This window comes from Parasteatoda tepidariorum, chromosome 3, assembly GCF_982258835.1.
Source record: "Parasteatoda tepidariorum strain Cologne lab strain chromosome 3, Ptep-v5.0, whole genome shotgun sequence".
Lineage (NCBI taxonomy): Eukaryota > Metazoa > Arthropoda > Arachnida > Araneae > Theridiidae > Parasteatoda > Parasteatoda tepidariorum.
In genome coordinates, this window is record NC_141757.1 from 31,686,518 (window position 1) to 31,712,239 (window position 25,722).

The window sequence follows — 25,722 nt, forward strand, 5'->3', positions numbered from 1 at the left end:
CTGAAAATGTAGATCATAAAATGATAATTGCGAAATATCTTGTTATCCATTATATACGCTAACAAAATAATACCAAAAAGTTTCCAGAATTTCTTGTTTGTTTGAGACAAAATTAACCTATAGTACTAGATTAAACTTTAATATTTTGATACATTTGAATAATTTATTTTGTTAAGGAATTAAATTTTTATGTTGTTATTCTTGAAACAAAAGAAATTTCCAAAGGTGATTTCATTTTATTATAACTTCACAGTTTGAGAACAAAAATTTAGATAAAATCAAGACATAAAGCTTACGATTTCAGTTACGGTATATCTTCTTGTTATTTTCATTAAACAAATGGGTACTGTTAAAGCATAAGCAAAGTTTCTCGTTCATGTTTGTAATAACCTCTATAAAAACCATATAAGTGAAAAAGTGAATTTCAAAATTCATAAAAATTCAATTATTAACAAAACTATTTTTCTTATTTTCTATCCCCCTTCTAAAATCTAATTAGCAAATCTTTTAGGTGAAAAAAATTTTATTTGCGGTATTTCCAGTGTAAATTATTTGTGTAGTAAATTATAAATTCATAAATGAAACAATATGTAAAAAAGCTGGGTATTTTTTCCCTTTAACAAAACATATTCAATTAGTTTTCTAAATGTATATATGCATAATTTATGAGTCACTAATTATGAAGCAAAATATATGAACGAAAAATGAAATATTTAAGTCTGTGCACATATTAGAATATGGATTAATAAGTACAAAATTTATTTATGATTTTATTTGGTACTTTTTTGGTATTTTATTCAGTATTTTTTGCCGAAATAAAGTGCAGCAACTATTATTACAGAACAATTTCGCACAACGATAATGCTGATAGAATTATATATTGACTCTGCATTATGTTTATCTTTTGTTATGTTCAATATCTGAAAGTAGACATACTGTAGAAGGTCTACTGTCTGGAAATTACGAAATGAGATCTCAATCTCTTTAAAATTAACTTGCCCAAAAAACAAACTGGTCAAACAAAAATGGACGACCAACACTGAATAACTTTCGATATTATGATCGGATCTTTACCATTTGGAATTCAATCTCTATGGTTTATAGGGGGGACTTCAAATAATCTAATTATATAGTGCGTAGTGCTATCTAATTATTTTAAGTTACGAAATCAGACACAAAAACGTACTTTCTCTGGATAAACATACCTTTTTCCGACGGATTTGGATTTCTGATCTCCAAAATATAAGAGAGAGCTGCAATCTTGGAAATATGGTCCTGATAGTGTGATCAGGAAAGCGGTCCAAAGCTTTCTGCCGTTAATGATAATTTTACTTTTTGCGTATTTCGAAATATCTCGAGAACTTTTTAAGTGAACTGAAAAATTTTTGCACGCAATTATAAAGTTATTATATCCAAAGATAATTTCATGCAAGAAAATACATTTTACTGAATATTTATTACTTTCAATTATTTTGTTGAATAATAGTCAAAATTTTTTTAAAAGGTATACAATTTTTTACATCTTTTTAAAGTATCTAATGATACATGGCAAAATACAAAATACGAGCGAAATCAGTAAATATTTCCTAAGAAATCGAATTTCAGATATACGACTCTTTTAAAATTTGATTTCTCAGTAACTATTCTAGCAATTTTGAATTTTGACATGTAAAATTAGACACTTTAAAATGATGTAAAGCAAATTGTATACCTTACAATTCAAATTTCTTTGACTATTATTAAATAAAATAATAAAAAACTATAAATATTTACTAAAAATTTTTTTTGCATGAAATTTTCTTTGGATAAATGAATTTTATGATTGTCTTTGAAAATTTTTCAATTAGCTTAAAAAGTTCTCGAGATATGGAGAAATACGCGAAAAGTAAAATTAACATTAAAGGATAAAAACTTAGGACCCCTCATCTGACCAAACCATTAGGACCATATTTTCCAAGGTGAGGCTACCCTTTGTATTTTGGGGATCAAAAATTTGAATCCGTCAAAAAAAGGTATGTTTATTCAGAGAAAGTGCATTTTTTGTCTGATTTCGTAACTTAAAATATTGTCTGCACTAAATTATTAGCATGTTTGTAGATTAAACCATTAAGATTGAATCCCAGAACTTGAAGATTCGATCATTAAATCCGAAGTAATTCAGGGTGGTCCTTTTTTACGCATTGTACGTTACTTTCTACGCAATGTCAAGCCTGAATTACAGCTGGAGGCAGAAAATCTTTTTTTCAATTTCTTTGAGTATATCAATGAACAATTCTTTGTGCGACGTATACACCTTTTTCTTTCGAGCAATTTATTACGACACCAATTTATCATCTTTGTAATTTAATGGCAAAATATTACATGATTGCATTATTTTCAATCATCTAAGGAGCATTTTTTATTTAGTAAAATTCCTAATTATTCCATACAGTGCTAAACAATTGATAGTAATTAATACATGCCTGACTTATATTATTTATTATTAGATAATTTTATTTGCTGCTAAACACTCGAAAGTTACCAGTGAAAATTAATAATAAAGCAACAACAATGTTTTACAATATTTTATTTATATCTCACTCAAATGTCAAATTTACAGAGTCAACGATTTTATTTCTTGATATTAACAATGAATATGAAATATATTTAAGACTGATAACTTCTTGAAATTAAAAAAATATGATAATTTACAAGTGAGTAGATAATAACCACATGTGCATGGCAAGGTAATGGAAAACAATTTGAGGAAAGAAATTACCCGCAACGATTGAACAAGTGTTTTACAATATTTGAATAAAATATGGATAGATTTTTAAATGTTCAGCACATACAAGATCCCTTTTTTCCATGAAGGGCTGAATAGAAATCCGTGGTTCAATAGTGAAGCATCCTATGAAAAACCTGAAACCAAAAGGGTTAAAAAAATTTAGAAAATTTTTATTAAAAAATTAGATAGATATTGATTTATACACATGATTACAAAAAAATTGATTGATTTATACCAGTAAAAAAGCACTGGTCTAAGTGATCAGCAATAGAAAGGAAACACTGGTCAAAGTGACCACATTAATTCTTTTAAATGTTATTGAATAACATTGAGTATCTAAATGTTCTCGATGAAGGTTAAAATAAAATAGCTTAAAATAATAAAAAATTCTCTATTTTATCAGTAGGTGGCGCTTTTTAATCTTAACGTTAAGATTATGGCTACGGAGGACATTTCAATCCAAACAAATTAAATACTGCGTTACATTCGTAGCTCATTCTTTTCACTTGCGTAAATTTAAATTTCTTTGGTTGCAAGTGCCATTTTCATGAAGACGAGGATAGCGCCATCTAATGCAAAAATTATGAAATATTTTTGATCTATCCCTTTTTCTTCTTAAGTTTTCAGGTACAATTTCAGTATATTCTGGATATTCCATATCATTTTACTACATCTGATTACAATCTCTATGTATGATACATTCTTTTAAAAATTTCAAAAACCCGAAATTTTAAGTTTTGGGAAATGTCACAGGTGGTACATTAAGCATCATATTTTTAAACATTAGATAGTTTTTCTCGAACGGGCAAAGAAAACCCTCAATGAATGTCTCTTTGGCCTGTAACAGACCACAGTACTCGAATAAAAGTGAAAATAAATAATTTTCCCAATGAAACACTCTAAGGAAATAGCAATTTATCCAATGTTAGGTATCCATTAACGTCAGAATTCTTATATTGCCGAATAAAAAGTGCACCTATTTAAAACTTTTTATGGCGTTTACAACAAATTTGCCGATCAACTACCTCTTATAGTTTATAAAGAAGAATATTTGCAATATAATTTCTAATCCAAATTAAGCACTTTTTATAAACACTTTATCAGCACTAGACAGCTCTCAGTGCTAATGAACTTAAAAGAAATTCTTTTTAACACCTAAATTAATTAATTTTTTATACAGTTTTTCCTAACTTAATCTGAATAAAACTATAATTAAATTATTATTAAATGTATTATATAACTATAATTAACTATAATTAAATGTATTATACATTCTAAATGTATTTTAAATCCCAAATAATAAGTCCTATTTTTAATAGTTTTTTTGCATTATGTACTGAATTATAACGAAACATAAATGTTTGACTCTGTGGACTTTTATTTTTAAGTTATTGGTTTATAGAAAAAATTTATTTCCTCATAATTTTGATCCGTTAATGATTAAAATAAACATAATCTGGTCAAAAATGGGCTTAAATCGTGTAACACGGCAATGATCGTTAATTTTGCAAAGTTTGCATCGGACTAAAATGTTCCTAGATCTAAATAATCGCTAAATATTGTTATTAAAGCAAGTGAATGTCGAATTTTTTTAACTATTTAGTCATATTAACATACCTGTTTTATAAGCTGATGTCATAGAACCTGATCTTGGGGGAGCTCTTTTTATAGTAGCAAAACTTCCTTCATCTGAACGCTGAAAATTTAAAAAAAGCAAATGAATATTACTTAGTAGTTACAGAGTTTTGTCAATCACTTATGGTTTGATGAATATGAGAGTCATTTATAGTGGTGTAGAGCTAAACAAACTTTTTAAATTTTTTAGAACCAAAAAAGATTATTTCGAAGCATTTGAAATAAATAGTATTTTCTTTTTGGTGAATTAAATAAAATATTATTTCAACACTTTTCTTTGAAAAATATTTTGTTCTCTTTGACAATTTCGAGATAAGCTTTCAGTGTGGTTACTAACCACTGATACCTTAGTTGATGAATTAAATAAAATGTTATCGCAACATCTGAAAAATATTTTGTACTGTCTCACTATCACAAGATGCGTTTTCAGTGAGATTAGTAAAAATTGATACTTTAATTAATGAATTAAATAATATTGCAGCACATTCATCTGAAAAAGTTTTTGTACTATCTGACAATCACGAGATCAGCTCTCTGTAGGATTGTTACCGTTGAAGACGAGAGCTTATCCCGTGACTGATGACGTACTTACAAATTAGTCATATTGTAATTTTGCATCTACTTAAACATGAAGATTAATCTATTTATAGATAAAATCAATTTAAAGATATATAAAATTAAATGTACATTTAAATTAAATATTTATAGGATAACATCTCTAAAGATATTTTTTTTAATTAAATTTTTTATTTAACGTTTATTTTATGTAAACTTTAAGCATCCACTTTGAAAATAAAGGATTATTTCAAGCTCACATACTTTCACAAATTAGTCATATTGTAATATTGCATCTACTTAAACATGAAGATTAATCTATTTATAGATAAAATCAATTTAAAGATATATAAAATTAAATGTACATTTAAATTAAATATTTATAGGATAACATCTCTAAAGATATTTTTTTTAATTAAATTTTTTATTTAACGTTTATTTTATGTAAACTTTAAGCATCCACTTTGAAAATAAAGGATTATTTCAAGCTCACATACTTTCACAAATTAGTCATATTGTAATATTGCATCTACTTAAACATGAAGATTAATCTATTTATAGATAAAATCAATTTAAAGATATATAAAATTAAATGTACATTTAAATTAAATATTTATAGGATAACATCTCTAAAGATATTTTTTTTAATTAAATTTTTTATTTAACGTTTATTTTATGTAAACTTTAAGCATCCACTTTGAAAATAAAGGATTATTTCAAGCTCACATACTTTCACAAATTAGTCATATTGTAATATTGCATCTACTTAAACATGAAGATTAATCTATTTATAGATAAAATCAATTTAAAGATATATAAAATTAAATGTACATTTAAATTAAATATTTATAGGATAACATCTCTAAAGATATTTTTTTTAATTAAATTTTTTATTTAACGTTTATTTTATGTAAACTTTAAGCATCCACTTTGAAAATAAAGGATTATTTCAAGCTCACATACTTTCACAAATTAGTCATATTGTAATATTGCATCTACTTAAACATGAAGATTAATCTATTTATAGATAAAATCAATTTAAAGATATATAAAATTAAATGTACATTTAAATTAAATATTTATAAGTTAACATCTCTAAAAATATTTTTTTTAATTAAAATCTTTATTTATCGTTTATTTTATGTAAACTTTAAGCATCCACTATGAAAATAAAGGATTATTTCAAGCCCACTTGCTTTCACAAATTAGTCATATTGTAATATTGCATCTACTTAAACACATATATTAATATATTTATGGATGAAATCAATTTAAAGGATATATAAAATTAAATTTACATTTAAAATGAACATTTATAATTTAGCTAAGAAAAAAATTTTTAATGAAAATCTTTTTTTAACGTTTATTATATGTGAATTTCAAACATCCATTTCGAACATAAAGGATTATTTCAAGCCCAAATTCGTTCCCTTTTCAAAATAAAGGACATCTATAATTTCATGTCATCAATTTATGCCACTAATTATCCAAACACATAAAAATCAATGTCATTTTTATAAGAAAACTTAAAACTTTTCAAACAATAAAATAACTCCGGAACATCTGACGAAACCGAGTAAGTATTCGAAAAAGAATGCATTATCATCCATTAGTAGAATTTGATTGCCTATTGTTTTCTACTCAATCGAATAAATGTGTATGCTTTAGAACAAATCGATAAATGTATTGCAAAAGTAAAATATTCTAATGTATCCACTTAAATATAAAAGTGTATAGAAGTATTTCATCAAAGAAAAAAACTGTAATTAAACTTGCATTACTTTCAAATGTCATTTGTTTTATAAAAACGGCATTTTATCCAATTGTTATTTGAAATGCTTTTGATCAATTTTCCTCTGATAATCCAATGATAAATGCATTAAAGTAATATTTAATGCATTGTGTAAGCAAATCATTTACTAAAGTCTTTTAACTAAAGTTCATGTCTGGGTAATCAGACCATAGTTTTGTTTAATTTCAAATTAGAAAATAAAATGATGAATATAAATTTGAAAAATTGCATTTTGTTAAAAAAACCATTAGCTTAGATGCATAAAAGCATTAAAGTCAATATTGTGAATGCTCGGCATTTGATGTTAATATTCCGACGTTTTCTATCTCCATTAATTTTAAAAATGCACTTATTTAAACATAGATTGAAAATATTTCGTTAAAAATTGCCATAAAATTAATAAGAGTACAATTAGGTGCAAAGCATCTGCTGTTATTTCAAAACAAGCTAAATTTTAATTCTTTCCTTACTGTTTGCAACTCGAAACTCTTTTAATATTTTGAATTCTTGGTTTTCTATTAGTTTTTTTTTTCTCAAATAAAATAAAAACAACTAAAACCGGAAATCTATTTATTGGTGATTCCATCTCGGAAATGATTTTATTTCTTAATCAAGTAGATTTTAGATATTCTCTATTTTAAGAGAGCTATATTATTTTTTTTCTAAATGTTTACCCCTTAATACTTCATTTTGTTGTAATTCATATTTAAGTTATAATATTTTTTTTTAAAATTGCACTTGTTGAACTACGTCTTGAATACCGTTTGAGTTTTAAATAAATAGAACTAAGAAACTGAAGTTGTATATATATATATAAGATTAAAATAAATGAGCTTCAGAAAAAACAAAAATGATATAACAGTCGACATGTTTCAAAAGCTTCAAAAATAAGCTCCCATTTTCAAGACTTGTCACACACGAATGTAACGAAACAGAAATTATTTAAAATTAAAAAAAAAATGTACAACTGCCAACAACAAATGGAAAAATTAAGGGTAGAAACACACCTAGGAAACCTAAGAAGCCGATTTTTGTTGTAGTTGTTGTAGCTAATTTACGTCGCACTAGAGCTGCAGAATGGGCTATTGGCGACGGTCTGGGAAACACCCCTGAGGGTGATCCGAAAACATGCCATCACAATGTTGATCCTCTGCAGAGGGGATGGCCCCCCCGCTTCGGTAGCCCGACGACCTGCACGCGAAGTCGAGCACTTTACGGTAGAACAGTTTAACGAGGACCAATACCGCACACCCTCGGTCCCTACGCAGACAGATCCAAGTGGTCACCCACCCGCACACTGACCGTAACCAGTGATGATTTTTCTCGGTGATCTGCTGGGAACCGTGTCTTAACCATAGAGTTGAAATACTGGGTAGAGAGAGTAGAACAACCCCCGACCCGTGGACAAGATAAAGTCACGTGACTGTAGCCCAAACTTGCCGTTCACTGAGACCGCTTCGATTCCCGTCCGTTCGTTTAGCATTGCGATCGTCTGATGCAATTAACTGTCTGTCTTTTTAATTCAGAAATAAGAATGGTACAAAAGTCCTGAGCATTTTGCTGCACGGAGAAGTTTTCTAGGGACTGTCCGATAACTTTTTACAAGAAAGGGCGACATTTTTTTTTCACTTTTTCTATTTTAAAACTGATTTTAAAATTTTTCCGATACTCAGTCATGCTCTGATAATCATGTTTTATTTGCTTTAATAATCAATTACGCTCGTTTTTGCTCACTTTTTTTGCATTTAACATAAGTTTTTATTGTTTCTTAAACTTTAAACTTATAATGTTTAAATATATTTCAATATATACTCTATTTTTAGCTGAAATAGCTGCAAAGCTTTGTTGGCTTCCTTGGCGAGATACTTTAGCGCCAAGAAACAGTTGAGTAAACTTTCGGTTTTGTTTTAGTTCTCTTTAAATGTCGATATCATTTCTGTATATTCTGAAGATTTTGTATATCTTTACCTCTTGATTACTAAAACTCAATATTTATATTGTTCTAAAATGTTTCCTTTAAATATATATATTTAAATAAAAAATATGGTACATAAGAAGTTGTGTTTTTTAAATTACATAGGAATGCTTAAAAACCAAATTATTTGTATATTCTTATATGTTTGATGAATAATTAAATTCTATGAAATATTTTTAGTATTTAAATATAAAATAGTGTATAGTAGTTTCAGTGTTAATTTTTAATAAAATTATATAATTCTGTTACTATACATGAAATGAATACAAATTATGTACTATTTAGAAAATAAATTAAGGTATATTTAATATAATCATTAAGTACTTGTTTATCTTCTTTTTACTTAAAAATAGTTGCTATATTGGAAATACTTTATTTTACTAGTATATTAAAGCGTAGAATTAGTTTGATTCAGTGCAACAAATTTAGAAAACATAACATAGAAGTGGCTAAGTTGTATAGGAGTAAAATAGTGCAGTAAATTAGCGCATGTTATGCATTGGTATGGAATAAACTGCTCAGACGGAACGCAAACATTTAGCATCGTGAACCTTTCTTGTAAAATTTCAACTGTTTTTACCTTTATATAGATTGTATATATTTAATTTGCAGCTGGCTAAAGGATATAGTTTTAAATGCACTTACTATTTTTAAGAAAATTAAATTTTTTATGGATGGGCATTGTAATTTTCTTAATGTCCATAAAATGATTATGGTTCTTTTATTTGTAAAGTAAAATATTTTTAACTGTTACTTTTCAAGTTACTGGTTTTCTGTATAAAAATTATTAAATATACATTGACCTATCTTGGTTGCATAAATTTACCTCATAAAAAGTTGCATAAATTGCAATTTCTATCACAAATAAAAGTAAGATATTTTAATTATAAGTTCGTCATTAGTTTCAATCAACATTTAGTACAAAGTAAAAATTCTAATTGCTTTCTCCTTTATTTAAGTATTTTTTGTTTAAATTTCGAAAGCTTTTCTACTAGTCTCTTTGTGTGTACAATTCAAACTTCCTAGTAATTTATGGAATTAGATTGTACATGAAATACAAAGTAAAATTTCTAATTAAACTCTTTTATTATTTTCTTTGATTAGTTTAATGCTTTTAATCTTATATTTTTCTCTATTCGGAGCTGAAAACTTTTATATTAGAATAAATATTTTATTTCATATTTAGACAAATTGTTGAGTATTAAGTTAAAATGCAACAGCAGTTTATTTTTGAAAATATCTATTTTAAGTGTCAGGAAAAAAAGAAGTCAAAATTCTAAATTAATAATGTAAATAATCTTTATTGCATAAATAATTTAATGTATTCAATATATAAATAAAATTCTAAACGTAATTAAATTTAATCAAAAATATGTTTTCTAACTAATCTATTCTACTAAAAACGGGTTTTATTTTCCCCGAAGCTATTTTTCCCGAAATTTGATATTACCTCTCGAGCAGTCTCTTGGTGAGCATAAATAAAAATGATAAAAGTGTTGCAACATTAACGTTATTTCTAAGCATCGAACTTTTTTCAGACAATCTGCTTAATTTTACAATTTGTTTTATCTAACAGTGATAAAACTTTTAAAACGTAAAGATTAAATTTATTTTTTAAACGAACTTATGTTTCATTAAAAAAGAAAGGCAACATTTTCAAATTCACATTTTAAGCCCTGGTAGATTTAAAAAAAAATCCTGATTTTTGTATCGAAGTTATTATTTTTTTTTAAAAAATAACAATAGTTATTTCAATATATATTGTTAATTTTTTTTTAAAATAGGTCTTTGCAATAAAAACATTTAAAAAAAAAATTTCTGAATATAGTAATAAATATAAGTGATGCAGAATATCGTTTTTTATTTTTATATAATGAATAAATTTTAAGGAATAGTGTTAAGGGTACAGACGAGAACTACTGAATTTTTTTAAATAAAGGCAGTACTTTAATTAAAAATTATTTGTTAAGAAAAAAAACTCCTCATGTTTTAAAAACCCATTTAATAAAATTAAAGAAATGTGATTAACGAAAATATTTTTTTTCTCTCTTTCAAATGCTCCGATTATTTGCGCATCGGTAATATCGAAATAAAGCTGTTTAAAAACTTAGTGCGCCAACATTTGTGATACTGCGCCAAGTATTGCACTCTTTCCATCACGTGATTGTAACTCTTTGCTTGCTATCTGTGGCGTGTCTTTTCGGAAGGAATAAAGCGAACTTGGTTCCTCTACCTACTATTTCAACTCTATGGTCTTAACGATCAGTCCACTGCGGGACCTTAGAAGCCGAGAGTGAAAAGCTGCCTAACAAGCTTTCTACAACCGGAAGACATTTAAAAAAAACTTTCGGTGCATCCCTAACCGCTTATGTTATTCTTACGAGGTAATGTTTCTGAACGAGCTTAATATTCTGAAAAGTTTTATTATTGTGATCTGAATTTAAATTAACCAGTAATTTTACTATTCATAAGAGTTTTCTGTAATTTATTAATTCCAACACATCGTGAACCAAGGACAATTTTAAGAAAATTATTATCACAACAGAAATAAAGCTAAGGTATGTCATGTTTTGAGTGTTCCCCTATTTGGGGACATTTTACTATTCATAAGAGTTTTCTGCAATTTATTAATTCCAACACATCGTGAACCAAGGACAATTTTAAGAAAATTATTATCATAACAGAAATAAAGCTAAGGTATGTCATGTTTCGAGTGTTCCCCTATTTGGATACATTTTACTATTCATAAGAGTTTTCTTTAATTTATTAATTCCAACAGATCGTGAACCAAGGACAATTTTAAGAAAATTATTATCACAACAGAAATAAAGCTAAGGTATGTCATGTTTTGAGTGTTCCCCTATTTGGGGACATTTTACTGTTCATAACAGTTTTCTGTAATTTATTAATTCCAACAGATCGTGAACCAAGGACAATTTTAAGAAAATTATTATCACAACAGAAATAAAGCTAAGGTATGTCATGTTTTGAGTGTTCCCCTATTTGGGGACATTTTACTATTCATAAGAGTTTTCTGCAATTTATTAATTCCAACACATCGTGAAGCAAGGACAATTTTAAGAAAATTATTATCACAACAGAAATAAAGCTAAGGTATGTCATGTTTTGAGTGTTCCCCTATTTGGGGACATTTTACTATTCATAAGAGTTTTCTGCAATTTATTAATTCCAACACATCGTGAACCAAGGACAATTTTAAGAAAATTATTATCATAACAGAAATAAAGCTAAGGTATGTCATGTTTCGAGTGTTCCCCTATTTGGATACATTTTACTATTCATAAGAGTTTTCTTTAATTTATTAATTCCAACAGATCGTGAACCAAGGACAATTTTAAGAAAATTATTATCACAACAGAAATAAAGCTAAGGTATGTCATGTTTTGAGTGTTCCCCTATTTGGGGACATTTTACTGTTCATAACAGTTTTCTGTAATTTATTAATTCCAACAGATCGTGAACCAAGGACAATTTTAAGAAAATTATTATCACAACAGAAATAAAGCTAAGGTATGTCATGTTTTGAGTGTTCCCCTATTTGGGGACATTTTACTATTCATAAGAGTTTTCTGCAATTTATTAATTCCAACACATCGTGAAGCAAGGACAATTTTAAGAAAATTATTATCACAACAGAAATAAAGCTAAGGTATGTCATGTTTTGAGTGTTCCCCTATTTGGATACATTTTACTATTCATAAGAGTTTTCTTTAATTTATTAATTCCAACACATCGTGAACCAAGGACAATTTTAAGAAAATTATTATCACAACAGAAATAAAGCTAAGGTATGTCATGTTTCGAGTGTTCCCCTATTTGGGGACATTTTACAGTTCATAACAGTTTTCTGTAATTTATTAATTCCAACAGATCGTGAACCAAGGACAATTTTAAGAAAATTATTATCACAACAGAAATAAAGCTAAGGTATGTCATGTTTTGAGTGTTCCCCTATTTGGGGACATTTTACTGTTCATAACAGTTTTCTGTAATTTATTAATTCCAACAGATCGTGAACCAAGGACAATTTTAAGAAAATTATTATCACAACAGAAATAAAGCTAAGGTATATCATGTTTTGAGTGTTCCCCCATTTGGGAACATTTGGGTAAAATAGCACCGTTTTTCTTAATTTTTTGAGTAGAATCATAGTAAGCTTGAGGAGTCTTCCGAATTCTTTCATTATTTGTTTCGTTGAAAGTTAAATTGAAAGAACGCGTCATATTGAAAAACACTACAAGTATAATAAAATAGAATAGCTCGCTTTTTCAAGCTTAGGTGAAGAAATCAATCGGAAGTCACAACCCAGAAGTCTTAGGACGAATTTTAACCCCTAGCGCCATCTGTGCGTAGCTTTACACGGTCAACCTTCCATTCAGGTCTGACAAGTCTTGAAAATGCGTGCTTATGTTTGAAACTCCTTAAACATATCGACAGTTATTTCATTTTTTCGCTTATTCAATCGGGTAATAAAGTTTAAATGCTTTGCGCTTTATTATAGTGATAAAATAAATTCTACTATCCTTTTTTTAAAACTTGATTCAATTGAATACTTTATTAAAGTTGCAACAAATTTCTACCCTATTACCGATAGTATGCTTTATATTTGAACCGTCCCTTTGAGAATATTTTACCTTTAATGACCGAAGTCAAGAGAATGTCAACTTTCTTTTTTATTTCTAATGGCAAAAGAAAGTGACAAACTCTTACAAAAAACAGTGAACGAAAAGGTGAACAACAAGCAGGAGAAAAAAGTCGCTATCTCATTAACAGATGTCGCGCACTCCAGTAGCGCCTCACCCCAAAGTCCCCACGCAGAGCCGAGCATCTCAATAGATGGTTCCATAAGTTCATTATTCGAGCATAACGGGCAATTTGGGTCAGCGAGAATGCCGATGCGGCAGAGGTGGTTTGCCAGGCAATCATGGCCCACCGCAAGTCTGAATTCTGCAACACCTTTATTGCGGGGCTTATCGCCAATACCCTGTTCTAAGCTGCTCTTCCAACTTCTCAAAGAAATACGAGATGTGAGCAAAGCTTTCCGGTCTTATCTCATAAAATGTTTGATATAGAGTCTTGCTGAATGAGAATGTCAACCTTCACAGATGAATATTGACAATTACGTAGTCGCTTTGGTGAATGTCCGAAATATTTGTTATATCCGATTTCACATTAATTTATTCGTTTACATTATTCGATATTTTAATATCTGCTGAGGATAAATTAGATGAAACATCGGTGCTCGGAGTACCGGTTAAATGCATACGGGACAGTGGCACAGGGCCTTAAGAAAATATTGATGTAGGGCATACCAGAAACTGAATCTGAACCTTAAAAAATCATTATTGTAGGGTTTACCGGGCAGTGGCATTTAACTAGATCAAGTTTAAATTTCGGTCATTTGACAAAGCGACTATGTGATTGTCAACATTCACTGATGAAAGTCAACAACGAACAATTTGGGTCATTCAAAGTAACATACATAAGCATTTCTAATTATATTTAATGAAAATTTGCTTTTATCCTATATTTACCCAAGTTTTATGCACTGCAATACCAGCCATAAAAAAATGTTGTGACTAGAATTCCAGAACCATGAATGTTAAAATTCGACTAAAATGATTAAATAGAAGTAGAGGACTATATAACGATTGCTACAGAGTAAGAAAAAGATTACACCTTCAAATTTATTAGTTAGTAATTGCCATAACAAAATGAGTACTTTATTTCGTCAAAAAACAAACAAAAAAGGCCGGAACACAAAAAAAAGTTGTGTTTCGATACTGAGAAAGGTTTTTATTTATTAAACCAAAGTTATAGTATTTTCATCTTGTACTTGTTGGTTAGCTTTATCCATTTCAGTGATTCAAATAGAAGAAAAATTATTACAAAAAATAAATATTTAACCAATATCTAAATTGCGTTCATATTTATCTCCATAAATAAACAGTGAAGGGAATAATGTCTAATTTCTATCTAAAATAACCTTTTAATGTTAATATTTTTGCTGAAATCTTATGAAATGATACAATCTACGATGTTTTAAGAATCTAATTCTATTTGCTAAATATTTTGATGACCTGATTGCTGAAACCTTATAACCCGTAGACTTACTATAATTACATAAAATAATAATTTTCAATCTCTATCAGTTTTATTACGATTCCTTTTAAATCTAATACAAAATACTTGACGTTAGTTTATATCCTATCGCAACTTATTTTCAAAAAAAAAAATGTATTTTTCTCAAAAAGTTTACTTTTATAATGCATTCACTAAATGCATTTTATAGACCTAAGACAGTGGAAAGTGCACTGTCTTATTTGCTACTGCAAAAATAAGTGCAATTTCTAATGGAAAGTGCTAATGGAAAGTGCAATTTCTTGCAAAAATAGTACTTGTTGTAACTTTTAACTAAGGATTACGGAAATTAAAATAATATATACTTGTTTATAATTCACAATTATTTACCTGCCTCGAAGATGGATATGCTGTGTAGGGCTCGGCATATTCATGCTGTTTATCCGTTCCTATAACAGATAAAATATTGCCATCAAATATATGTGTTAATTAATTTATCGAAAATGATCATTTAAATTTTTTAAAAGAAACTTTCGCCCTAAACCATTTTTATGTACCCTTTCACATGAATTTTAAAAGAAATTCAAAATCTTATTAATTTGATTTACGATACTGATAATACGATACGATTTTTTTTATTATTTCATACTCGATTTTCAACTTAACAGAAAAGAGCAAACCATTCTCTTAAATAAAAATAAACATCAAATCCCTGCATTGTAAATTAAGTTTTTATTATAGATATCAATTTATTCACAGATTTCCCTTTTAAAATATTTTTCTCTGCAGCTTCTTTATTTTTCATGCAGTATTTATAAATACATTATTTATTATTTCTATTATTTTAGCTATCCTTTGATTACCAACGAAAATATTAAAGAAAAATCTCCTGACGTTTTATTGATTTTGCGTTCAAAAAGGTTTTATTTGAAAAAAATATATATGATCATTAAAACCACAACCTTTTTACTCGAAACAGCACTATATACTAACGGAAATATTAAAGAAAAATCTCCTGACGTTTTATTAATTTTGCGTTCAAAAGGGTCATATTTGAAGTAAAAAATATAAGATCATTAAGACCACAACCTTTTTACTCGAAACAACACTATATACTAACGGAAATATTAAAGAAAAATCTCCTGACGTTTTATTAATTTTGAGTTCAAAAGGGTTTTATTTGAAAAAAAAATATAAGATCGTTAAAACCACAACCTTTTTACTCGAAACAACACTTTATACCAACGGAAATATTAAAGAAACTTGACGTTTTATTAATTTTGTGTTCGAAAGGGTTTTATTTGAAAAAAAATATATAAGATCATTAAAACCACAACCTTTTTACTCGAAACAACACTATATATGTGTCAATGGTGTATAAACTTTTTACACCATAAACTTCTTCGTACTAATACACTGAATTACTAAAATAATATATTGAAAATAAATGTGAAAAAAAAAGCTTTTTTTGATAAATATTTATTAATTTAATGTAAAATAATCATTTTTTTCCAGTGAACTGCACAATCGGTCTTGCCGATGAGCAGACCTAGTGCGTTCTCTAGAGGTGGTATCCACTCTTTCAGGACCACCACAATGGGTGAGAGTTGGTCATGTTAATTTGGACGTCCAGTTTCTGCCACACTAGATGGCAGCACCGAGACTCTATTTGGATGCTAAAGTGCTCACATTTAATTTTGCCAGAAATGCCAAGAGCCAATAAGGCACTCCAGGGATCTTTTACATACCGCATAATCATACGACATGGCCGCTGAGGATTTTCTGCATTCCGAAAATCCGGTGTCTGGGTTGGGGATCGAACCCGCAGACTTGGGCTCAGAATGCCGACGACAAACCAACTGCGCCACACAACCACAAATAATCTAATATTCAAGTTATTTTAATTAAAAGGAATTAAATTAAAAACATATATAATTGGTTAAGTTTTTTTTTGTAGCTCGATATCTGGTTAATGAAAAACATTCTTAACTCTGCAGATCAATTCAAATAAACTAAAATAATTAATACTGAAAGAAAACACAAATAATTAAGATCAAAAAGATAAAACTTCTTTGAAAAAACTTCTTTGATCAAATATCAATAATGGAAATTAAAACTAATATATATCGAAAAGCTTAAGAGAAAGACATTTTTGCTTCAAACTCGTGTTATAATTCAGGTTAATATATCAGTATTTTTGTTTGGACCTTATTTTTTGAATTTTTCTTTTATAATTTTCTTTTGTTTTGCTTTTTTATGAAATATTTTTTCTTCCTTTTATGCATTAAACTAAATCACATCACAAGCAGTTTTTGGAATTAGAGAACCCTCTGAAATTTGAAGATAGCAATTCGGTTAATTTCAATTTTAAGTACTTGTTTTGTTACTATTTCGTCAAGAACATTTTTATTTTGGGAAGAAAATATCCTTAACCATCCACTGGCCATTAAGTTCTAAATATTCTTCAGTACATTTTTTTTAACAAAAAACATACTTGTTGTGAGATACTGTATTTTTAATTATTATTTTTTTGGAGTCGTAATGACTTCAAAATATATTTTAAAAAATATATTTTTATAATACTTCTTACTATTTTATTTATATTATTGTAAGAAATAGCAGAAACATTTTATGTGTTACCATTAAAAAAGAAAGCCTTAAATAAATTGACACGTTTTTCTACCCAAGAACAAACTTTTTACATTCATTAAAACCATAATTGTCTCAATTAAGTAATCCAGAAAATTATTTGAATAAAAAAGAATTAAATTAGTTACGAAAGAATTTGCATAATAAAATAAATTTAGTTTTATCTCGTCTAGAGTAATCACATTTTCAAACTTAACTTTTTCTTACATAATTAGTTATTATTCGTTTCCAGTAAAATTTAACGCGTCAAGAAAGCGTAAAGGGAAAAAAAATTCTTATATTAAACAATTTTAAGCTGACATAAAAGCGAAAAAAGAATACTGGAGATTAAAATAGAAATTATTTCCATTTTAAAATAGCGTCGTAAAGATTCGTGAAACAGACAAATTAAATTTTCATCACAAGCTAGGCCAAAATATATATATCCTCCGTTTTCTCAGTTCAGTGTTAGTAAAAATAAAAGCAAGTCAAAAGGCTTAAAATATTATGAAATTATTTCGTATTCTGTCTTATAATTAGCATAATTAAGGAAAAATTATTAGAATACGTGTTACTTAAAAAGAAGTCGTAATCTCATATTCATTAAACTTTACGAACAGTTTTGAGATTTGAGCAGCATTTATGAGATATATGTGGTAAGCGTAACTCAGTTTTCTCCGACGCAAATTATTCTGGAATTTTTAAGCCCCATTTAATTTGCAAGGCAAATTCCCAAAGAATTTGAAATGAAAGTTTCCCATTTCCTTCGTCGAGTTTTAAAAATAATGAGATAAGAAAACGGAATTCATATTTTATACAATTATTGGAATCCAAACTCTTATAATATACGCGTATTGTATGCAATAATGAACGAAACTTTTGCAGAAAGCATTAATGGTTTAAACTCAACTAATTAGTGAACATTAAATAAATTTCTTCTGAGCAAACTTCTTTTAAGGAAAGCGTATTTATTTTATAAATATATTTAAAATTAAAATAATTTGAAAGTAATTAAGCAACCTAGACGCTGCTAAATTGGATTATAAATATAATCTTATTTAATAAACATAATCTTACTTAATAAACATAATCTTATTTAATGAATATAATTTTATTAATATGTCATTCTGATTAAATGTATTCAATTAAATTAATTCTATTAATATCTTCAATTCAGATTTTTATGTATATGAAAAATTATTAAACTAGAAATATCACTTACGAAATTAATTTTATCATAATTGAGTTTGAGTTGAAGCAAGTCTTTTTCTAACCAGATACGTCAACCCTCTGGCAGATATAGATGTTACATTACAGTGATGATAATGCAATCTTTTCACATAGCAATAAATTCTGTCAAATACCTCATTTCTGAAACCTCAATACACTGATGATAGAAATTTCTCGGAAAAATGATTAAATAACGACATATTTAATTGTTACTTTACCATATTCAAACAAAACAGTCAGATATCCATAAATGAAATGGTATTCAAACTGTTAACTGCGAGAAAAACGGTTTATTAACTGCTTACAGTCGTCGGAGGTCGTCGTGAAGGAAGGCATTGGCTCACATTGGGCTGTCTGGCCAACTATGATGATGATGATGAACTGCTTACACCTAATACGGTTAAACAACCAGAATTTTCATCGCACCAACTAGGTTCACCTAATGAAGCCATTTAGTTCCTTATATTTGGTTACCTATGTAAGCCGAGAAAGTTAATTTGTCAGTATCATGATCGCCATAACAGGGTTCGAGTCTTAGCGTTGACACGACAATATTTCCGTCATTCTCTTCACAACATGAATAGTTTCCAAGTCTATCACTCCCTAATTTGTGACCCTGGTCTGTTAGAGTACGATACTCTATATAGATGGAAGCATCATCAAGTAGCTTTACTATCTCCAATGTTCAGTTAAATTTCTTTTTTACGGTTTTGATTCCATGCTAGATGTAAATGGTTAAGAAACATAGAGTTTTGCATTAATGGTTTTTTAACCATGCTAGCTGTAAACGGTTTCTAAAGCATAAAAGTGAAAACTGTTCTTCACCGTAAACTTTACGGTTAATGGGATGAAAAGACTGCTGAAGGTTGTTTCACCATCCTTTTAGAGTGAAACTTTTAACAGTGTAGATAAATAAGTAATTTTCAAATTCTGGTAAATATAGTGCCTAAAAATATGAAGGAAAAAAAAACAAACTTTACGATTGTCTATGAATAATCAGGAAGAGGGGTTGTTGAGGAAAAGGTTCCTCAACTTTGAGACCAATAACCTGATGATGACAATGTGGCCAGTATTATGGTCACCTTCGTCCTTCAGAAAGATAGCACCTATCGATTTAAATCTAGGGGTGCTTCAAGCTATCATTGAAGCTAGGACTTTCGGTAGTTTTTAATTACAGTCCAGTGCCTTATCTGCGATACAGAAGCTAAAGTCGATACTTTATTATTCTTCAATTTTATTTTATTTTTATTTTTGCTATATTCATCTTTTAAACTTTAACATTAAATATCACGTCCTTTTTGGAGAAAAAAAAAACGCGCACAGTAAACGCAAAACTAAATGATTATTTAAATAATTATTTAGAAGAGACGGTAATTTGTACGGTAAGATTTTTGAATTTAAATGCTTAAGACTTTTACTGCAAAGTTTTAAAGTTTTAAAAGGAGACAGTAAAGTTTTTTTTTATATTTTATATTTTAACATCTCATGATGATTACAAAAGTTTATAAATGCCTTCGCAATAACTAAAATTATTATAACTTAAATTGGCTTTAAAATCATAATCTTAGAACAAAAACTTTCGTCAGTTAAAATAGCTTGTTATAATAGCTCTGAAACAAATTTAGTCGAATTCGAAACCACATGCGTTCGAAATTGAATAAGCATATATTTATTTTTGAGTCTCAATATGGTGGGACAAATGCTCATTGGCCACCATATATGACAATACTTTTACTTGCGTTACTTGTAACGAAAGTAATAGTAAAAATGCATACTTTTACTTGTACTTCGTTACTTTTTAAACTCAGTACTTTGACTTGTTTTCTTGTTACTTTCTGTGGGAAACGGTACAAGTATTTGTAACGAGAACGCCGAAAGAGATCACTACTATTTTCGGAATTTTTTTAGAAATTTTCCTTTTAAAAAAAGCGTTTTTTGAAATTTTTGAAATTTATTTATATTTAATTTATAAGTTTAATGTATTATATATTTTTTAGCAGCTAACTTCTTCTTCCAAACATCTTTACTGATTGTAATTTCCCGAAAGGGAAAGGGAGGTTGAGGGGAGGGAACGTGATTTTACATGTACATGAATAAAAAATTTTTTTACTTATTTCTTTAAAAAAAAAACAATAATGTTATCGAATTTGTTCAACAAATTAATTTCTTACAATAAATTCTGAAAGTAAAAACAATTTTTTTCAAATGAGAATAATTTAAAACTCTTTTTTAAATGCAAGCATTAAATTTTGATTTTTCGCTTAGTTTCTTTCAACGTTGACTATTTCAATAGAATTTTACAACATTCTCCTGCAATTTAAAGTCTTATACATTTTAATTAAAATTTAAAAAATTTTGACATGACATTTTTAACAGGAAATTTAAAAAATTCATGTTAAAAATAAATTTCTCACATTTTTAATGAAATTGACGATTACTTTGAATTTTCGATTTCCTTGAAATGTACTTTAAAATCGATACTTTTTGCTTTGTACTTGTACTTCTTGCTCGTTAATTTTCAAAGACAAAACTTTTTACTGTTTACCTTAAAGCGCTTGTACTTTCACTCGTTACTTTTTAAAAGTAATGTTCCCATGCATGGTAGCCACTGACAGGACTCGAATCAAGAACATCCAAGACATAAGGTCGATACAGCTCAAGGACCTCCGAGCTTAGTTTAAATCCTGTAGGCAGCCAACAAACACACAAATTTTCTTTCCACACCACTTTTGAGACTATGCATTATACTCAACACTGAGTATATTCTGTGCAAAGACGAAATTTTGCGCAGTTGGAGTCGCGTGGTATATTTCACTAATTGACGATTGTTAAGTAAACAGGATAAGGAAAATGACAGTTGAAGAAGAAAACTAGATCCTAATTATAATAAAACTTCTATTTAGATGTATTTGTAAGGCTCGAGATACAAAATTAAAAGTATATTTTATACATGAGACTAAGTTAAATAATAAATTTTGCATAATAATATCAATAAAGACAGGCCATGGGAGGTAAATCCCCCATGATCAACCTAATCAAAATTCAAATTAAAAGAGATTGAATTGTTCCCAACAGACAGTTAGGAGCATGGAAAGAGATCCATGGTTTGCTATTTATCGAAAGATAAAATAGCCACAAGCAAAGGAAATCCCCCCCGTAAACAATAATAAACAATTTGGCTACAGCTAATCGTCAAAAAGGAACGCATAAATTATTATAACACTGTAACAGCAGAATTTTTGTGGAAAGAGAAATAAAGAATAAAGAGTAAAAAACAAGCTTTGATGCTCTATTAAGTCACGAAAGTGAATTAATGAGTTTCGCATTTGCATTGAAATAAAAAGTTAGCCGTTACAGTTAAAAGCTAGCCGATTGTTAAGAAAATAATAAAATCTTTTTAGCTTTTATATAAAATGTAGTAAAAATTAAATAAAATTTGAATTCGAATGATTAAAAAATATATTTCATAATACAGAAATTTTAAGAGCTAAGAAACATGTAATGCCTATTATGGCATCACATGATGTTTTATTTTTATAATGCATGGGATTTTCAAATTCGACTATATTTGTTTCGGAGCTATTTTGCCCCATTTTTAGTCAAATTTAAGAAGTTTTTTTAAACAGTGTAAAACTGAAAAGTTACCTGCGTATTTAGTGAAAGAATTATTAGCGAACCAATAATGAGGGGAAAAAAAACAAGAATACTTCTGATAGAAAAAAACATCATTTTTCGACTAGCTTTAAAAGTTTAGAAGCAAAATAATAAAAAAAAACTTTTTTTCCTTGATGATGTGTCTAAAACATACAGGCATCTTCATTCAAAACAATTAAAAATTTGAGTTTCAATGCTTCCTGAATAGAAAGGGAAATAAATAAATTTTAACGAGAGAAGGGTTGACTTTCTCATGCGTGAAAAACATTCTGTTGACATTAATTTTTTAAACAGCCTAAAGACATACATTTGTATTATTCCGTCGGAAGTTTGATAGGGTTGAATATGATAATGAGTTTTTGTGCGGAATTGAAACGCTCATCACAAAATCTAAAAGAAAAAAATTTTCTTCTTCCTTTTCTCATTTTTACTTTGCCAGTGGCAAAAATCAAGTTTAAAAATAAAAAATATAAAAATAAATGAAAAATAAGTGTAAAAGAGTTCACATAATGAGAAGAGGAAAAATATTCTAGTCATTTGAATACGTTTTTTTTTTCAATTTTAATATTTATTGCAAATTTTATACCATCTACTAAGTGTTTAGACAAAAAATATTAAACTATCAAACAGATTATTTAAACTATTTTCTGTGTATATTCACTAAAAAATTAGTTCAAAAGCATAGTATGATGGCGGCATTTTAAAGAAAACGCTAAGCAAATTTGCTGATGTTTTTAACTTTTTATCCTTTTCAACCATTATTAAAATTAAATAAAAATAAATATTGCTAATGTCAATTTTTACGCTTATTATGCATCTGCAAGCAATTTTTGTCTGTTTTTCATCTCTTATATGTTTTTATAAAAGGTAGTTGGATTCATAAATAGAACTTCCTCAAAGAAAACATAGAAACTTATATAATTAAAAATTAGGCTGACAATTTTGGAAAAAAATTTCTTACACCATTTAAAATAAAATAAAAATCCAGTTTTAAGCTCCAATATTCATTTAAGATTAAAAGAAAAATCTATATTCACATATAGTAAACACTTCCGCAAGCAACAATAAATGTTTTAGGCAGAAGGGCACTGAAATTTGAGACAAACAGCATGAAATTGACAACATGGTCAGCATTGCGTGCCACCCGCTTTTACTTCCCACAAAAATTGGTAGACCTCGATATAGAACTGAGACAACGCTGTAAATCACCACTGGGAATAAAACCCGGATTTTCAAAAAGTAAAAGCAATGTTCAAAGACTCCGACATCGGGCGTCATTTTCGCATCTTTCCTAACTGTACTATATATATACACAAATAAGTTTAAAAATTGAGAAAACATGGAAAATAACAAAGATTAATTAAAAGAGAAGAAGGAAAATTATAATAATAAAATTATTTTTAAAAAAATGCTTTTTAAGATACATAAAATACATAAAAAAATTAAGATACATAAAAAAAATTTTTTTGCAATGTTTTCTTTTAGCATACATTAAAAAAAAATTTTATTTCTTTAAAAAATAATTTAATTATTATAATTTTCCTTCTTCTCTTTTAATTAATCTTTATTATTTTTCATGTTTTCTCAATTTTTAAACTTCTTTTGTAAGTTCTATATACTTGCAGCTTATGCGCAGTTAATAAAACTTATTAATTCTCTTCGCTCTTCTCTCTTTTTGTCTTCATTGATCTATATATATATATATATATATATATATATATATATATATATATATATATATATATATATATATATATATATATATATACATATATATATATAGATATATAGATAGATAGATATAAAATGTAAAGCTAACATAATAAAACCCTTTCATTAAAACTATCAACATCAACTTTTAATAAAAAGTTACATGTACTCTTTACAAATATTTAAAATTTGCTAATAATTTTTTTCTAGCATGAATTTTTAGAAAGACTTAGACAATAATTGACTAATAATTAAATTAAACTCATTATTATTATACTTAAATAACGAATGTGTTTAAACGCGCAAAAACAAAATTACAACTATAGTATTATTAGTGCAAAATAATACTTGTTGTATTATTAGTGAAAAATAAACAACATAGTGCTTTTTAATTCGAATTAGTTGGACACCATCTACATTAAATTTTCATTTTTGAGATTTGTAGCAAAATACTAACATTACTTTCAATTCATAACTGTTTCCGGATAGGTTAAATATTAAACAAAATATGATTAACCATATTTTTTCTGTTAGTATGTACATATATATATATATATATATATATATATATATATATATATATATATATATATATATATATATATATATATATATATATATATATATATATATATATATATATACTCTCTTAAAATGAACGAGTGAAAATAACTCAACTTGAGTGCTATTTAACTCTTTCATCTAGAAAAAACCGGCCTTTTCATCTTGAGTTAAAATCACTCAAGTGAAAGAGTTATATGGAAATAGCTAAATTTGAGTGAAAAAAATTTCACTCAAACTTGAGTTATTTTCACTCGAGCTTAAGTGATTTTCAGTATTACCTGAGTGGATCGTTTTCGCTCAAACTAGAGTGATTTAAAATCGTGTTTGAGTGATTTTCAGTATTTCAGTTTGTAAATTGCAGTCAAAATTTTTATTATTAATATACAAAATGCTTGTATTTAGTGGTGCCATCTATCGTAAGCGATAGAAAATACTATAGTTCTTGTTTAAAAAATTACCTTTTTAGTGGAAGGCCTTAGACAGGAATTTTTTTTATCATAACTTTAGGTGAATTTAAATATCGAATTAGATAGTATAGTACTTGTGAAAGATTTCGCTGTGAGCATATCGATACTGTGATTCGAACTCGCTTCCCGTCTGTTGTGAGATTCACCGATTAACCCTCTCAGCTACAGTCCTGTATCAAGACGGCTACAAAGAACTAATTACTTTCATGAGCTGGATCTTGTTGGCGAGGATAAAGCTTTTATTAGTTAAATCAAATAAGGTGAAAACACAGTTAAAAAATTTTTTCAGAGTTAACAGTTTGAATAGCAGCATTTTATGGTTATCCAATTGTTTTGATTGTATACGGTAAAACAACAATTAAATGAATTATTACTTAAGAGTTTTTTTTTAGGAAAAATTACTAACCACTGCAGATTTGAGTTTTTTTTTCCTTCTCCTATGTTTTGTCCTTTTTCTTTTAAGTTTAATTTTTAAAAGTAAGGAGCTCTGAACGAATTTTTAAAGTAAGCAGTTTTATAAATATTATGATCATTTAGGTTCAATTAAAAATAATATGAGTTATTTTTTCTCGAACAAGTTTATTCGTTTAATTTATAAAGCTTTATTTTCAAGCAATAAAAAAGGTATATTGTTTTAAATTGC

General features: G+C 27.7%; 1 protein-coding gene across 3 annotated transcripts in view; it reads right to left on the reverse strand.

Annotated features, from left to right (window-relative positions):
- Nucleotides 1-2,549: 2,549 nt before the first annotated feature.
- Nucleotides 2,550-25,722, reverse strand: part of LOC107448201 (cell adhesion molecule Dscam1) — a 255,187-nt gene continuing 232,014 nt past the window's right edge. The window contains exons 24-26 of one of the 3 annotated variants that reach the window (XM_071177674.2): nt 15,221-15,275; nt 4,385-4,463; nt 2,550-2,901 (exon numbers count right to left, since the gene is read on the reverse strand). In XM_071177674.2, the coding sequence (XP_071033775.2) occupies nt 4,433-4,463; nt 15,221-15,275 (86 nt within the window). In that variant the 3' untranslated portion in view covers nt 2,550-2,901; nt 4,385-4,432. Of the gene's footprint in view, nt 2,902-4,384; nt 4,464-15,216; nt 15,276-25,722 lie in introns of all 3 variants that reach the window. The other 2 variants (XM_043045821.3, XR_006225556.3) reach the window with 2 other exon arrangements.